The 18,277-nt window shown below is 46.1% G+C and overlaps 1 protein-coding gene across 1 annotated transcript in view; it reads left to right on the top strand.

Annotated features, from left to right (window-relative positions):
* Positions 1-18,277, top strand: part of CAMK1G (calcium/calmodulin dependent protein kinase IG) — a 34,226-nt gene that overhangs the window by 4,063 nt on the left and 11,886 nt on the right. The window contains exons 2-3 of the mRNA XM_012555235.1: positions 10,528-10,648; positions 16,126-16,254. Of these exons, the coding sequence (XP_012410689.1) occupies positions 10,557-10,648; positions 16,126-16,254 (221 nt within the window). The 5' untranslated portion in view covers positions 10,528-10,556. The remainder of the gene's footprint in view (positions 1-10,527; positions 10,649-16,125; positions 16,255-18,277) is intronic.

The following is an 18,277-nucleotide window of genomic DNA, read 5'->3' as shown; positions in this document are numbered from 1 at the left end:
TTAGTGGGGGACCCAAGAAAAGGTGGGTGATGTCCGTGGAGTGTCTGTGCAGCCAGGAGTCTCTGGGAGCCTGTAGGGTCCAGGGCCTGGGCTTTGGCAAGTTGAGGAGCCACTGGGGTTGCAACACAAACTGGACATGAGAGCTGACAGCACCCACAGACCCACACACGTGACTACTGATGGCAGGGGGCTGCAGGAAATGTGAGCCAGGGCTCCAATGGAGATCACGATGTGTCGGAGACGGCCTCGCCCACATTCTCCAAGTGCAAGGAACCCCAGATCCCTGGATGTCGGTAGGTGACAAGAAAGGAAAGGATTTCACAATCTCCTAAATGTGGGACTTGCCAAATTAAACAGCATTAAACAGCTGTCTTTAACAGTCCTCAGAGCCTTTACTAAGCTAATGTGGATCGTGAATCTCCAGGCAGGGGGCAAGAGGGGGAGCAACTCTACTTTTCTCATGAAGAGTCTCCTGGGACTAATATTCTAAAAAGCAAACTTCAGGGAGCCTTAGTCAAGTCCCATCTTCTCTGCTCACCAAGAAGGATGGAGACCCAGGGAAGTAGAGTGCTGTACCTGGGGGCCCCACTCCTCCCTGCCAAGGGTGCAAGCACCTGGGCTTTCTCGTCTGCCTCTTAACTGGAAGGGAGATGGTAGGACCCAGGCGGGAAGATTTTTAATCCCTTAAAGCCTGTAGCCTTTTAATCCCTTTATAACTACGTGATCGATATATTTCCATGATTCCATGTGCCCCTGCCTAGAAGCAGAGAGCTCATTTTTATTAAAGATGATCCAGCTGATGACCTCTCTCCCCAGGCCCACAGACCTTGCCAAGTCTTACTTCCAAGGAAAGGAAAACCCCAGAAGCAGAGATCATGTATAAAGCAGTCTTAGGGTGGACTGACCCCTCCCGCCAAGGTCAGCACAGAGCCAGGCAGGGCCCAGAGGAGGGCTCCAAGCCCTGCTCATCATGCCGCAGCGTGGACGGCGCCTCCTCAGGAGTCCGGGGTGAGAGCACTGGGAAGGCGGGATGCGCCTGGTGGCTCTTCCCATCGTGAAGTTCAGACTCAGCAATTATTTGTGGGTTGGAAGCTGCCAGGGAGCCCCTCAAAGGATTCTCTCCCTCCCTGTCCCCATCACATCACATTGCATCTGAAATGCCATCACAGTGCACGAACCATGTCCAGTTTAGAAACACTACTGTGAGTTGAAGGAGCTCTGGTGGTTCCGTGGTTAAGCGTTCAGCTGCTAACCAAAAGGTCAGAGGTTCGAACCCACCAGCCGCTCCGTGGGAGAAAGATGTGGCAGTCTGCTTCCATAAAGATTTACAGCCTTGGAAACCCTATGGGGCAGCTCTACTCTGTCCTACAGGGTCGCCATGAGTTGGAATGGACTCAACAGCAATGGTTCCCCCCTCCCAAGGGGTACTGTGAGTTTAGTAAACGTACATTGGATTAAATTGAACTCCCTTGGATTAACGTGCAATGTCCCAAGACTCTGGACATCTTATTAGAAGGGTAACACTCTTAGGCTATTAGCCCAGTTAATTTATTGATAAACACCTAAGTGGCTGTGACTCCGAACGGGAAACTTTGGATAGAAAGGCCATGTGCAGCAGCGGGACAAGAGTGAGAGTCCAGAGAGGGGGTCCTGCGCAGTGTGGAGTCATGAGGTGACTTGGCACCTTCGGGGTATGTTGATGGCAATAAGGAGGCCACTGGAGCCAGCCCCCTCCCCCTCTGTCTGGGGCCAGTGCAGCACCTGTGACCAATAGCTCCAGGAAGGAGAGAAGGACAGCAGAGGCTCCGTGGAAGGGCTATGTGAAGGGCACCTGCTCCTGGGCTCTCAGCCCAAGCATCTCTCACCAGCACCTCATAAACAGCCAGGCTGGCTGCCGCCAGGGACCACACAGCCTGTCCCCAGAGCAGGGAATGGCCTGCACTCAGGGGAAGTCTTCACCCCAAGGCCTGCCCTTCAGTAAAGCATTCCTGTCTATAGCCTCCTCCCCAGCTGCAAAGGCTTCCCCAAGAGCCAGGAAGACCCTTCAAATCATGCAACAGAGCACTGCCCAGGAGCCAGTCACTGCAGGCCCAGGGAGACAGTGAGACAGACAAGGCTTGGTCCATTGACCTCAAACAAACCAACAGGATAATTTCAGATTGTCATATGCATCACAGAAGAAAGGAACAGGCCCACATGATAGAGTATCTTTGGGTGGGGGGTGAACTGACTCTAGACAGAATGGCCAGGGCAGGTCTCTGCAGAGTGTCCCAGGGAGGAACTGGCCCCAGATCCCACCCCAGGCCCCTGTTCCTGAGATGATGATGATGGCAAAGAAGCCAGCGTGATTCTGCCTCTGTGCCATCCCACCCCTTCTGGTGCTCCACAAAAGGCCGAGCCTGGTGGTAGGAAGCTTGGAGAGGGAAGCCCTGCAGCTTTACCTTCCCAGGGCTCAGTCTTCTCACTGGGGCAGGGCCCTCTGTAGAGCAATATAAAGAGGACACCCTCCTGCCTGCCCACGTCCACCTTAAGTCCTACTCCTCCACAGAGCCTTCCCTATCAGCCCTCCCACTAGAGGTCACGTCTCCTTCGTTCATTGAATAAACATGGACTGGGCCCTAAGTGTGTGCCAGGCACTGTGCTAGGTACTGGAGATACAAGATAAGTAACACATGGCCCCTGCCCTTTACGAGCTCACAGTCTAGGGAGGGAAACTGATAAGTAAGCAGATGGTTACAATCAACTTCTGAACCATTTTGGGCCTGAGCCAACCTGCCCATTCATTTGCCAATTCCAATTGACTGATCTGTGGTTTTAGTTGTTTATTTATATACCTATGTTTGGCCTTTCCAACTTAATTGTAACCACGTTCAAGGCTAGGCTCACATCATAGGAACTTCTGTATTTATCCCAGTGGGGAAGTCCATGTGTGGGCGTAAAGGGTTAAGTGCTCATCTACTAGCTGACATGTTGGCAGCTGGAACCCACTCGGAGGCACCTTGGAAGACAGACCTGGAGATCTGCTTCCAAAAGCTCAAAGCCTGGAAAACCCTCTGGAGCAGTTCTACTCCGTACACATGGGGTTGCCATGAGTTGGAATTAACTTGGCAGTAACTACCAACAACAGTACAGTAAGTACACAGACGGTGCTCGATAAAGGCATGTTGAACAAAGGAGTGTTATCTCCTCAACTCAAAGGTGGTCCCATGAATAAGGTCATTTCCTTTGGCAGGAGTTATTTCTGCAGGATTTTCTTGAGGGTCTTGCCCTGTTGGGGAGTGAGGGTCCCGATCAGCCTGCACCAGCCACGAGTGCCCGCATCCAAGGCTTTTCCTGAGCTGTAAATGTGAAATCAGCTCGAAACCTCAGTGGAGCTGTTCCTGAGCTTTGAAACTCAATGGAAGTTGTTGCCGAAAATAGAAGGAGAGGCAGGGAGCGCTTTGGAAAAAAATGAGAGCAATATTGGAGCTTCAAGCTTCTCAGAAGTCATCTGCTTTTTCTCTGAAGGGGCCAAAATTGCAAAAGACAAGAGAGGAGGGGAGGACTGTAACTGAAAGAAGCAGATGCAGCCACAGGAAGTGGACTGGCCCCTGGGAGCCCAGGGTCAGCCCCCTACCGCACAGGGCAAGGACTGCCTCCAGGAGACTTCTCTGAGGCCAAGGAGGAGAGGGGGAGGAAGAGCCAGCGTGGGGGCTTATAGCTGGGCCCCTGAGTTTTCCACGTTGCACGGATGATGGAACTAAATTGTTAGGATTGAGTGTATGGGAGGAGGGGTGGGCGGGAAAGATGTTTTCTTAGAGCCGAGCTTCAGCTAAGAATGCTATGTTTTGAAGCTATTTAAGAGAAATGGGGAAAGAAGGAACAGTGAGTGCAGATCCACTAATGAGGTGGTGAGGCCTCCTGGAAAGCAGGCCGTCATCCCATGGGGGCCTCAGGAGGGGGGTGATAAGTGCCTGACTGATGGTCCCCGAGCTGGAGAGAAGGCTCTGGACTGGCTCCTCACATGGAAAAGCACCATCTGCATCCCTGTTGTTCTTTGGGGGGGCAGGGATGGGGAGGCAGAGCAAGACAGAAGAACTGAGTCTGTTGATTTTGCCCCTTTATGCATCCACCCCTCTACCCTCATCCCCTACGCTCTTCAAGACTTCCCAGCTGCAGGGTTTCTACGCAGTCAGAAGTGCTGGTCCAAGCTCAGATGCCAAGCATCCTGAGAAGTAGAAGCTGCTAGAGTTGGAGTCAGAATCTGCAGAATGAAAACTGGCTAAAGATATCCCCCATGCTATTTCATTCTCTGCAAAGCAGTCTCTGCCAGTCAGGGTCCATTGTCTCTACCTTGTAGACTGTGTTCTCGAAACCAAGGGTCCAGTTGCCATTGCTGACAAGTCCTCCCTTCACCTGAAGCACAACAACAACGAAATAACCCTATGGAGCACAGTTCCACTCTGATACACGTGGAGTCACCAGGAGTCAGAGTTGCCTCTACGGCAATTGGTTGGTTGTTTCTTAGGTAGACAAGTTGCAAATGTATATGCTCTGCAAAGACATACGAAGATACCATAGAGTCTTTATTTCCCATGATATCTTTCTCATAAGCTCCCACCCCACAGGTAGCAACCACGGGGACAGGAAACTCTAAATTTGAACTTATCCATCAATGACATCTCAATAACTTCAGGTTTAAACAGTCTCATTTAGATGACCCAGTCTCTTTCAGGAAAATGCACAGCCTTGAGATGGCCTGTCCTCGTCCTGCTGTATATCAAGGACGCATTTTGTAGCATAAGGTACTTACTTGAACTCACTGTGGTACGGGAGAAGAGGATCTCAGGCTCATCGGAGACCTCAGCTATCACAGTTCTCTAGGATCTCACCAGAAGCTCACTCTGACCACTGAGGTGTGACTGGTCCTGTCTGGCTGTGAGGGTCATGCTGGTAGTCTCCACTAAAGGCCCTGATCCCAGCTACCGCCTTCCACTTGAGAAGCTCCGCTTTTAGTTGTCTCCTCTTCCCAGCCCCAGGCTTCTGTGAGCCGACGGCCCTCCTGCACCTCTAAGGCCCCTCTTCAGGGCCATGGGCAGTGCTAAGCCTGTAAATGTTTAACAACGATTCTCAGTTTCTGTGTGGGGTGGGAGGAGCCCTGTCATGTAGCATTTGCCTCTTTCCTTGGTGTAAATCCTCCCACTTTGGCCAATTTTAAGCTAACGACATGATGCCACTAAACACAGAGTTGGGAAGAGATGTGCACAGTTGGCTCCCATAAGCTGGCACAAGCTGGCTGCAGCACTCCACTGGACCTGGGGAGCTTCTGGAGTCCCTGCTTGTCATACAAGCACAGTCTCAGACTCATCCTTTTCCTGCTATGCCTGTCCCATGATCACTTAATCCTGTTCGTGATGGTTAAGGTTGTGTGCCAGCTTGGCTGGGCCATGATTCTCAGTGGTTCGGCAGTTATGATGTGGTTTGGCAGCTATGGAATGCTGTAATCACCTCCATAATGAGATCTGATATAATCTAATCACCTACATGATGGGATCTGCTGTGAGCAGCCGATCAGCTGAAAGGGAATTTCCTTGGACGTGTGGCCTGCCTCCAATATATGTGGACTTTCTGGCAAGGCTTGAGGGCTTTTGTTTTCTCTGGATCCTGCAGCTGGCTCCTCACCTGACCTTTGAGTCTTGGGACTTGAGCTAGCAGTTTACCTGCCAATCTTGGGATTTGTCAGTCTCCACAGCCTGTGACCAAGAGGTCTGCTGTCTTACCTGCCAATCTTGGGATTCCTTGGCCTCTGCAGCCTGTGGGCCAGAGCCCTGCTGTCTGACTGGCCGCTCTTGGGTTCTCCAGCCCCTGAGGGTACATGAGTCAGAAGAAGCCTCCAGCCTGACTCACAGACTTGGGACTTTCCAGCTTCTACAATCACATGAGCCATTTCCTTAATATAAATCTCTCCTCAATCTCTCTGTCTCTCTCTCTATATATATATATACACACACACATATATAAATCAGCTTCACTGATTTTGCTTCTCTAGAGAACCCAGCCTGAGATGCCCTTTTAGATGTGGTTGCAATCAGTTCCTCAGAGGCTTAGTATCTGCCACTTAGCAGGTTCCTGGGAGCCCACACATCCATGTCACCAGTCTGCCCGATTTTTGGATGGAAGTTATATTCCAAGAGAGTAAAAGCAAATACGTGTGCTTCTTACAACTGCACCATCTAAGTCTCCCATCTCCCTCCTAGTATTCACTTGGGCCAAAGTATCAGTCTTTCTACCTCCTCTATGGCAAGGACCTCACCTGTATCACATTCTCCTTATTCCCAGGGACTCTAATCCTCACGACTCAGGCAGTCATTTGAACAAAAGAAGGGGATACTGTGTGGTTTAAAATTAGGAAAAGTGTGTGTTAGGATTGTATCCTTTCACCATAATTATTCAATCTGTATACTGAGCAAATAATCTGAGAACCTGGACTATATGAAGAACATGGCATCAGGACTGGAGGAAGACTCACTAACAACCTGCGATATGCAGATGACACAACCTTGCTTGCTTAAAGGGAAGAGAACTTGAAGCACTTACTGATGAAGATAAAAAAAACTACAGCCTTCACTGTGGATTACACCTCAACTTAAAGAAAACAAAAATCCTCACAAATGGACTAATAAGCAACATTGTGATAAGTGGAGAAAATATTGAAGTTGACAAGGATTTCATTTTACTTGGATCCACAATCAACACCCATGGAAGCAGCAGTCAAGAAATCAAATGACATATCGCATTGCGCAAATCTGCTACAAATGACCTCTTAAAAGTGTTAAAAAGCAAAGATGTCACTTTGAAGGCTAATGTATGCCTGACCCAAGGCATGGCATTTTCAATCCCCCCATATGCATGTGAAAGCTGGGCAATGAACAAGGAAGACTGGGGAAGAATTGATACATTTAAATTATGGTGTTGGTGAAGAATATTGAATATACCATGGACTGCCAGAAAAACAAACAAATCTGTCTTGGAAGAACAGCCAGAATGCTCCTTAGAAGTGGGGATGACGAGATTTTGTCTTACATACTTTGGACATGCTATCAGCAGGGACCAGTCCCTGGAGAAGGACATCATGCTTGGTAAAATAGAGGGTCAGTAAAAAAGAAGAAGACCCTCCATGAGATGGACTGACACAGTGGCTGCAACAATGGGCTGAAGCATAGCAACAATTGTGAGGATGGCGCAGGACTGGGCAGTGTTCCGTTCTGTTGTACATGGTGTCACTATGGGTTGGAACTGACTTGACAGCACCTAACAACAGAAACAACAAAGCCTCACGTTTGAGTTTAATGGCAGAATTGGTTTCCCTCTATACTATGGAATCTGTCTTATGACATGTATCCTCCAGATGTGACCAGTGGTATGGGAGTCATGGAAGACTTTGAGCTGAGACTCACCAAGATGAAAATACACTGATTTAATATCCCCCAATGTTATCTCTGTAATAAGTGTTTATTATGTGTGAGGTAATGTGCTGAGTCTCTACGCACATTATTTCATTTACCCTTCACCGTAATCATGATGGACTTTGTCCCCATTTTACAGATGAAGAAATCGACTCAAAGAGGTTAGTAACTTGCCTCGGGCCATTTAACTAGTAACAAGCAGAGTTAAGATTGGAACTCAGGTTCCAGTTGTGGAGGCACAAACTTCCTCTTTGTTATGAAGCTATTAGACGACCCCAGGGGTTCCACAGGCAGTTTTTTAAAATGGGGAAGGAAAGCAGTTGCCCAAGAGGGGCAGTCAACAGACATATTTTCTACTTCTCTGCTGGGTCTAAGAAGTATGAGGGGGAGGGCTTTGGCAGAAATGGTATCACTCATCACTCCCAGACACTTAATACCCCTGCCATCCAGCTGTAATAGGGGGTAACTAGGACAGAGTACCCAAAGGAACAAAGATTCCCTCCACTACATCCCATTCTAAGAACACGCTTCTCTCTTGTATTCGTGATCTCAGTAAAGGCACCATCAATCCTCAGGCTCCTACCAGAAACATGGAAGTCTTCCTAGACTCCTCCCATCTCAGCATCCACAAATCACTAAATCCCATAGATTGGACCGCTAGAGTATATCCCTGGTCCACCCACTTCTCTCCTTCACTATCGCCATGGTCTAAGGCACCATCTCTCTCCCGGACTTCTGAAATAGACTCCTACTCATTCTTCATGCATCAACTCTTACCCCCTTCCACTCCATTCTCCAAAGAGAAGCTGGAGCAATCTCTTTAAAACATCAATGGTAAAATTAACTCCACTGCTAAAAGTCATTCCATGTCTTCCTGTTTCGCTTAGAATAAAATCCAATCTCTTTAAAAAACCAAAACAAAACCAGTTGCCGTCAAGTTGATTCCGACTCAAAGCGACACTATAGCAGGGTCTATAATGCCCTGCATGATCTGGTCCCTGTATACCTTTCCCTGCCCACTTATCACCTCATGCCACACTCCCCCTGGTTCACTCTGCCAGCAACCCTCCCCCTCAGTGTCTGGAGCACATCAAATTCTTTCTTCCTTTTAGGCGTTTATATTTTATTCCTTCTGCTGAAATACTCTTCCACACACTCTTTGCTTATCTGGCTCCTTCACTAACTTCTGGTTACCTCCTCAGAGAGACCTTCCCTAACCACTTTATATAAAGAAGATCCTCCTTACTTTTCTCTGTTAAAAACCCATGGCTTTCTCCCACAATTTTTAACTATCTACATGTTAGCTTTCTTGCTCATTGCCTGTCTCCTCCTCTAGACTGCAAGCTCCATGAAGGCAGGGACCACCATCTGTTTGTCCATCAGTACGTATCCAGCACCTGGCACAGGCGGTTATTGTTGGTAGTTGCCGTCTAGTAAATTTTGACTCATGGTGTCCCCATGTGTGCAAAATAGAACTGCTCCTTAGGGTTTTCAAGGCTGTGACCTTTCAGAAGCAAATTGCCAGCCCTGTCTTCTGAGGCACCTATGGATGGGTTCAAACTGCCAACCTTTTGGCTAGTAGTTGAGCGCTTAATCATTTGTGCCACCCAGGACTCCTAAACCTGGCACATAACAGGTCCTAAATAATGATTTGTCGACTCTTGAATGAATATGTTTACTCCAGAATTCCGATATAAAGTTAGCACACTATATAATTCAGTTTGTAATGAATAACTAATACAGTTGGCCCTCTGCATCCTAAGGTTCTACATCCATGGATTCAACCAACATCAGATCGAAAATATTCAAAGAAAAAAAAAGTTCCAGAAAGCAGTACACCAAATTCACACTAATGAAATGATGTGTATCATCCCCTGCTGTGGCCTCCCACCATTTCACAGATCCTCAGTCTCCCTCCAGCACTCGTTGTTTAAGCATTACTCACCTCTCATCACTATTCCCTAAACAATACAGTATAACAACTATTCACATAGCATTTATATTGTATTAGGTTTTATACCTGACTTGGACAAATCTGTCTTGGAAGAAGTACAGCCAGAATGCTTCTTAGAAGCAAGGATGGTGAAACTTCATCTCACTTACTCTGGACATGTAGTCAGGAGGGATCAGTCCCTGGAGAAGGACATCTTGGTAAAGTAAAGGGTGGCGAAAAAGAGGAAGACCCTCAATGAGATGGATTGACACAGTGGCTGCAACAATGGGCTCAAGCATAACAATGATCATGAGGATAGTGCAGGACCAGGCAGTGTTTCGTTCTGTTGTACATAGGGTCGCTATGAGTCGTAACCGACTCAATGGCACCTAACAACAAGAGGTATTATACGTAATCTAGAGATGATTTAAAGGATAAGGGAGGATGTGTGTAGGTTATATGCAAATACTATGCCATTTTATATAAGGGACTTGAGCATCCACGGATTTTGGTATCTGGGGGGTCCTGGAACCAACCCTCTGCAGATACTGAAGGATGACTGTTTGCCAAGTACTGTGCTAAATGTTGTGGGAGTCACAGAGGTAATACTATTCCTTCATTTAATGCATGACAGGTAGTAGAGAAGTAGGAGTAAGAATGACTGAGGACGTGGCAGAGATGAGCTATTAGAAAGGAAGCCAGGTTGACTCACTAATGTGAATAAACATCTTGGGGACCATCTGGGTAACATAGGAAACACTCAGCTCAGCTCAGATTCCCTCAAGCCTGAGTATCTCCATGTTAAGCTGTACATATATGTATTATTGCACTTAATAAATACATATGTTACAAAGTAGAGTTTCTACTACTGACTCTAAACTCCCTGAAGGCAAAGACTAGGCCTTACTGATTTTGTGTTCATAGTACTAGCACAAGAGCATCTAGTGGGCATGCAATAACATGGTTGCAGCAATTAACAAAAATAAGTGGGGAAAATAGTCTTATTTTTGCCAATTATCCAGGTATTGCTCCTAATCCTTCCTTCTGGCCATCACATAATGCCTCTGAAAACTTGCTCTCATTTTATGTGAGAAATTACCTGATCAGAGCCTTTCTCCCATCTTTCCCTTTCTCCCTCCTCAAATAAAGCATCCCCAGAAGCTTCAACTCTGGAGGCAATGGGTCGAAAGGAAGAAGATGACTGCAGTTCCTGGAAGAAACAGACCACCAACATCCGGAAAACCTTCATCTTCATGGAAGTGCTGGGATCGTAAGTCCTGGAGCTAGGAGACCAGAACGGGTTGGGCGCCTACTGTGGGAAGGTGGAAAAGAAAGAGTTGTTCTGGACTAGCAGCAACTGGTGAACTAGAACTGAGGCTCACTGTGATAGAACTTCAGTAGCTCTAAGGGACCAACCCATTGCTGTCAAGTCAAAGGGACCTAGGGAGTCTCTATGTGGTGCAAGGGGTTAACGAGCTCAGCTGCTACCAGAAAGATTGGTGGTTCGAGTTCACCTAAAGGCACCTCAAAAGAAAAGCCTGGTGATCTGCTTCCAAAAAACCAGCTATTGAAAACCCTGTGGAACACAGGTCTACTCTGACACACATAGGGTCTCCATGAGTCAGATTTGACTCACTGCAACTGATAAGGAACCTAGGGAAAATTTTATGGCCTTGGGGGGTAGGCTGGGGAGGACAACTTAGGTTAATACAGAGGACAGGTTAATGCATGGAGAGCTCAGGGAGCACCTGCCTCTCTCACCCAGTTTCTGCCTCTTCTTGACCTACTCTCAGTGAGCCCCAGCCTACTTCCTGATCGATGCCCATTGGGCATTCTTGCACAGATCTCAGGAGAGATGTTCTACAGCATTTCCAGAGATTCATGACCCGCAACTTTCCTGGCTTCCTTCACGCATCTTCTTCATTTCCCCCGTCAGTGAACAGGGCAACTCTGTAGTCAGCTATAGATGGAAGAAAAGGGGCTTCTGAGGCCCAGAGAGCTCATGGGTTACACAACACCTGAATCAGCTCCCCACAACCACGCTCTTCTCCCTATCTAAGTGCTTTGGCTGTGTGAGAAAAATAGTCACTCAGTAGTCCAAACTCCTCCCAGCCTTGGGGGTGTCTGCATCTGCCTCTTGACAATGATTACACAGCTTGAAAACTAGGGACAGCTCATCTGGAGCTGAGCGCCCACTTAGTTCTGCCTCTCCTCCAGGCAGGCACACAGTCTCTGACGCAGGAGGGCAGCTACTCCAGGCCACCAGCCCTGCCTTCTCAGAACACTAGGTGGTCAGCTAGCTACCAAAAAAGCCAAACCCAATGGCTTAAAATCGATTCCAACTCATAGTGACCTTATAGGACAGCTAATTAGTTGGGACTGATTGGGCACCAACAGTGAGAAGCTTTCTGTTTAGCCAATTCTGGACAAGTTTAGCTCCAGTCTGCCCTGCCCAGGGGGCGAAGACCTCAGGCAATGATGGCTGCCCACACTCTCACCTCAGATGGAGAGAAGCCAGGAATGGCCTTAAGGAGAGACCTCCGGGCTGCACAGACAAGCAGGGCTCAGCCCATAGGACCACCCAGCACCACTGCTGGTCATCAGTGTTGGGGCTCTGCTAAGATGGGGTGGCTAGAGAGGGGCAAGGCTGAGAGTAAATCAGAGATGATCTGCTAAGCATCCCAAAAGCAGAGAGACAAAGAAGCCAAGGTCTATAAGAGCTTATTTACCATCTGCTCAGACTTGTGTTATAGGACTGGGAACAGAGTGGTGGCGCTCAGTGACATCTACCTCAGTGGCTTCTAACCCTATGAACACCAGAGCCACCTGGGGAGCTTATCCTTCTGTCTTTTTTCTAATTTTTTTTTTTTTTAATTTTAGTAAAGTATGTTGTTCTTGTTAGGTACCATCAAGTAGATTTTGATTCATAGCTACCCCATGTGACACAGTAGAACTGCTCCATAGGGTTTGCTTGGCTTTAATCTTTACAGAAACAGATCACCAGGTCTTTCTCCCACAGAGCCACGAGTGTGTTAGAAAGGCTGACTTGGCAATCTACTTCTGAGAAATCAGCCATTGAAAACCCAAAGGAGCACAGTTCTCCTCTGACACACATGGAGTCACCATGAGTTGGGATGACTCGATGGCAACTGGTTTGGTTTGGTTTTGGCTTTATTTCACTGAGCATAATGTTTTCAAGTTTCAGCCATGTCATAGCATGTGTCAGAACTTCATTCCTTTTTATGGCAAAATAATAGTCCATTGCAAGTATATACCACATTTTGTTGATCTATCCATCTGTTGATGGACATTCTGGTTATTTCTACCTTTGGCTATTGTGAATAACACTGCTATCCACATTGGCATACAAGTATCTGTTTGAGTCTCTGTTTTCAATTATTTGGTCATATACCTAGGAGCGGAATTGCTGGGTCTTATGGTAATTCTATATTTGACTTTTTGAAGAACCACCAAACTGTTTTCCACAGTGGTTGATACCTCCAAATTTTAATTATGAAAATGTTTAAACATAAAAGAAAAGTGAATTAATAGTATAATATGGTATAATAGACATGAATATACCCACCACCTAAATTCAACAATTATTAATATTTTACCATATTTTTCCACACACACACATATTTTTGCTCAGCTATTTGAAAGCAACTTGCAAACAACATGACCTGTCACCTCTGAATTTTCTGTCTGCATCTCCTAAGAATAAAGACATTTTCTTAAATACCCACAATATTATTGTCACACTCAAGAAAATTAAGATAATTCCCTAACATCATCTTAGCTAAGTAATTTTTTAAAAATATAGATTCTTGTTTTGAACTACTAAACTGGAATTTGGGGAGATAGGACCCAGTGGTCAAGAATCTATATTTTCATTGTGTCTCTGGTGATTCTGAAGTAGCCAACTCAGCACTGATTTAGGGGAGTGGAAAGACAAACATGGAATAAGTCACAGATGTTGCACAAGTTGGGGCTGAGCAGAGGCTAATGAGAAGACACCTCTGTGGAGCTTAGGAGTGAGACAGAGAGCCCCAGGCTACAAACCCCACAAAGCTACCAAGGTGATGTGTGGTGCAGGGGGATGTAGATGGAGGGAGAGAGCAAACTCCCCTGGGTAGGCGTCACCAGAATGCCATGACACAGACCTCCTCTCCTGGTCCTCAGCTCTTCTGGAAAAACCTACCGGGTAGAATGGCCTTCTGTTAACTCTGCCCAGACACCATCCACAATCCCAGAGCTATCTACTTCTGAAAAATCACCCACTGAAAACCCTATGGAGCACAGTTCTACTATGACACACATGGGGTCACCATGAGTTGGAGCCAACTCAGCACTGACTGGTTTTGCTTTTTTAGGGTAGCTGTAGTATTAACTGGAAAAAGCTAGTCTACAATGAGGATATGTCACCCAAGTCCCAGGCCTGCTCCTTTCTGGAAGAGAATTTTCTCCTTGGTTCCGCACCCCACCGCTTTGCCCAGGCTCCCCACAAGAAAGGAGAGCTATTCTGAGCAGGAACTGCAAACCAAGCTCCACTGCAGCAAGCACACCTGGATCTGTGTGTCTTCTTGGCTTCTGACCCATGCAACTTTCGTGACTGAAACTAGCTCTCTGCTCCCTACCCTGGCAGGAGGCACAGTTAAATCTTCTAATCCCCCTCCCCCTCGCCACGACACACACCTCCACACACAAAGTATGTGACTAAAGCTGTCTGAAGCTGAAGAACAATAACACCATTTCAAATTGCCACAGCATTGCACAACCCTAGGAGGCACCATTTACATACACTGAAGACAAACCAGGGGATGCAAATGATGTCCCCAGAGCTGTACAAACTGAGGACCTATCTGACCCATTCCATAAGAGGAGCCAGAGTGTGTGTCAGCTGTGAAATCAGAGGCCCATCCATGTGTGGCTCCAAGGTCACAGGTGAGAACTCCCAAGGTGAGTCTTAGCATGTCACAGCTCCTAGGAATCCTTAAGGCCATGTAGTTCAACTCCCTCATTCTACAGATAAGGAAAGGGGACCTAGAGATGAGTAGGGCACATAACTAATCCCAGTCCAAACTTCTCACCCATCTATCCATCCATCCATCTATCCACGCATTCATTAAATAAATACTGAGCAGTTTCCATTTGCAATTACCTCATATGCATGCAAAAGCTGGACAATGAATGAGGAAGACCGAAGAAGAACTGATGCCTTTGAATTATTGCGTTGGCGAAGAATGTTGAATAAACACCATGGACTGCCAGAAGAACAAACAAGTCTGTCCTGGAAGAAGTACAGCTAGAATGCTCCTTAGAAGCAAGGATGGCAACACTACGTCTTACATACTTTGGACATGTCCATCAGGAGGGATGAGTCTGGAGAAGGACATCATACTTGGTAAAGTAGAGGGTCAGTGTAAAAGAGGAAGACCTTCAATGAGATGGATTGACACAGTGGCTGCAACAATGGGCTCAAGCATAGCAACCATTGTGAGCATGGCGCAGGACCGGGCAGTATTTAGTCCTGTTATACATAGGGTTGCTATGAGTTGGAACCAACCTGACAGCACCTAACAACAACAATTCTCTCATTCATTAAGACTGAGCTCATAGTGTTCTTAAGTCAGGAGGCCATATATTGTGTGCTCCTCAGCTAGTCCAAGTGGTCACTTTGTACAAAGTAGGAAAAAGCATTCCTTTCTCTAGACTATTGTCTGCCAGAAAAGTTGTTGTAATTATTGTACGAAAATCTACACTGGCACCAAGGTGAACGGCATCTCTTGGAGTTGTGCAGTACATAACATGCCCAACCATAGCAGAGACCTTGTCTTAATGCCCATTTTCTGTGATCTCATAATAACCCTGCTTATCTGTGTGTGCCTGTCTCCCACACTAGGTCCTAAGGTAGACCAATACTGATCACAGCGCCTAACATACAGGGTTCATCAGTTCCACAAGCATTCACTGGATGCCTGACAACATTTTTCAAATTAAATATCGATTGCTTACTTGTCCATGTTCTTCACTAGACTATTGGCTCCTTAAGAGCGATAACATTTACTCACTTTTATCCCCATGTCTAGGACTCCATTGGTGCTCAGTAAATCCTGGATAAAGGAGTTAGTGAGTGGATGGATGAATAGAGCAAGCTCTAAAGCCTCTAATTAACTTGGTTCCGACTACAGCTGGGGGAACAGGAAACTCAGCACAGGAAACACCAAGTAATCTCTAATGAAGATTTTTAAAGTCTAGGAAAGCTTGACTGCTATTGAGCCTTCATTCTAGAATGCTCAGACGGCAGGGGAGATGGTGGCTCCGCTGTTTCTTCACTTAAACAATGCCTCCGCTTATAAAAATAAAATAAAATAAAAGTTACCATTGAGTCAATCCAACTCACGGTGACCTCATGTTTGTCAGAGTATAACTGCCCTCCCTAGAGTTTCCAATGACTGAATTTTCAGTAGATTGTCAGACCTTTCTTCCAAGGCACCTCTGAGTGGACTCGAACCCCCAACCTTTCAGTTAGCAGTCTAGCATATTAACCGTTTGTACTGCCCATGGACTATTCTCTTCCTTAATAGTATTCAAATAATAAAAATAATAATATTCAATCAGGCACCAAAATGACAATGGAAACTAATTAACAGCCACACCTTCCTTCATCTACCCGTTCCTTTTGCCTCTAGCAATGCTCTCTAGCCAAGCAGAACTAAATTTTATTTCTTCATGTCTTCTCCTCAGGGGAGCTTTTTCAGAAGTTTTCCTGGTGAAACAAAGGATGACTGGGAAGCTTTTTGCCCTGAAGTGCATCAAGAAGTCGCCTGCCTTCCGGGACAGCAGCCTGGAGAATGAGATTGCTGTGCTGAAAAAGTGAGTGTGTTGGATTGGTAGGGTACAGCTTTGAGATCACAACATTTCCCTCAAAATTACCTTCAGGAACTGGAGCTGGATTTCCACACCCAAAGGCATTGCTCCCTTTGACTGAGCTGATGGTCAGCTTGCTCAATTAGCTGAGTTTGGTCAGACAGCTGTTTGACTGACTGTCTTTTTTAAGCAAACAAACTAGTGACATTGGTGGCAGAGTCAGCTTGTGCATGCAGGCCGGAGAGTAATTAGCTCAAAGGAGCAAAAATCAATAGAGGGCCAACACCAGTAAGCATCAATAATTAGCAGCATAAGATTTGGAAATTAGGCTCAATTTGTACCAAAGCAAATGTGGATTCAGCACCCAGCCATCGTGGTGGAAACTACACTAATAAATTATCAAATGTTTGAGCGGAGCTCATGCAAGAAACCCTCGAAGACCTCCTATGGTGTGCCGAAGTGTGTGAGGCATTAGGACCACAAGGGTGAGGTGACAAAATTTCTCACCCTCAGGAGCTCACGTTTTCTGGGCAGAGACCGAGGTTGTTGTTGTAGTTATGTGCTATCAAGTCAATTCAGACTCATAGCAACCCCATGTGACAGGCTAGAACTGCCCCATAGGGTTTTCTAGGCTATAATACTTATGGGAGCAGATCACTAGGTCTTTCTCCTGTGGAGCTTCTGAGTGGGTTCGAACCACCAAACTTCCAGTTAGCAGGCAGGCTCTTAACCATTGCACCAACAGAACTCCTTAGAGGTAGAGGGGCCCATAACAAACTCTTGTCCTGCTGGATGTGAGTCCCACTAGCCAAAGGCAGAGTCTGGAGGAGACAGGATTCATTTTGCCTACATGTGTGTTTTTATGAGGATGGGTTATTAGGTACATTTTCAATGAAGAGGGACCTTGATAGACGAGTAAAATTTTGTGAGGGCAGGAGGGGCAGTGCACAAAAGGAGGAGTAAAAGGGAAATTCAGGCCGAGAGGAGCATAAACCTTAATGTTCAATCATAGAAGGACTATTAGAGAAGAGTAAGTATTGGGAGTACCAGAATTTAGAATGAGTAGCATCAAGGGACAGGAGAAGAAACTACAATGGTGAAGTGACATCTGATGATAAAGGGTCTTGGGTGCCATGATAACGAATGTTGACTTTATTCTGTAGGCAAAGAGCAGTCATCAAAGGATTTTAAGTATGGAGAGGCATGATCAGATTGATATTTTAGAGCCATCCCTCTGAAGCATGGTGGAGGATGGATTGGAGGATGCAGGCCTAGAGGATGGGAGACCAATTACAAGACTTTCACCGTGACCTCAGTAAGGAGTGAGGATACAAGCAAAGGTAGTGGCAGAATCTCGTGGTGGAAAGAAGACTGGGTTCACGAGATGTTTCAGAGAGAGGAGTACCTGTGTTTGTGTTGGCTGGTAAGACAGAAGAGCATTAAAAATGACCCTAAATGATGATTGCACATCATAATGTAATCAATATCACTAAATTGTACACCTGAAAAATGTTGAATTGACAAATGCTGTGTTATCTATATCTTTACAACAATAAAAAAAATTTTTAATAAGAACAAAATGACCCTGAGATAGAGTGTATGAGTGGACAGTAATATCATTGCTTTGGATAGAGAGCAAAGAAGGACATGTGGTGTCGAAGGAAATAGAAATAAATTGGTTTGAAAACCCTGCATATAGGTATCCACCTATCTCCTCATGGAGCTGTCTGGTAGGATGTTGGAGATACAGGTCTGGGTGCCAGGGAGATTAGGGAAGAGAGAGGTTATAAACTCATTGAGAGAAAGGACTGTGGTGGTCTTTCTTATCATTGCATTACATCGCCAGTCCCTAACATGGTATATGCTCAATGTTGGTTCAGTGAGTGATTGAATCAATAAATTAATGATAGCATTGTCAGCTTCTAAGTGTAGCTGAGTCCATCAGATAACTATAGTCTGTGCCTGTATTTTTTAAAAATACCTTAAAGATGATAATAGCTACTATTGATTATACTTTTACTATTCCCCA

This window comes from Trichechus manatus, unplaced genomic scaffold, assembly GCF_000243295.1.
Source record: "Trichechus manatus latirostris isolate Lorelei unplaced genomic scaffold, TriManLat1.0 scaffold00035, whole genome shotgun sequence".
Lineage (NCBI taxonomy): Eukaryota > Metazoa > Chordata > Mammalia > Sirenia > Trichechidae > Trichechus > Trichechus manatus.
The sequence above is the reverse complement of the archived record's forward strand: the minus strand, read 5'-3'. Positions and strand labels throughout refer to the sequence as shown.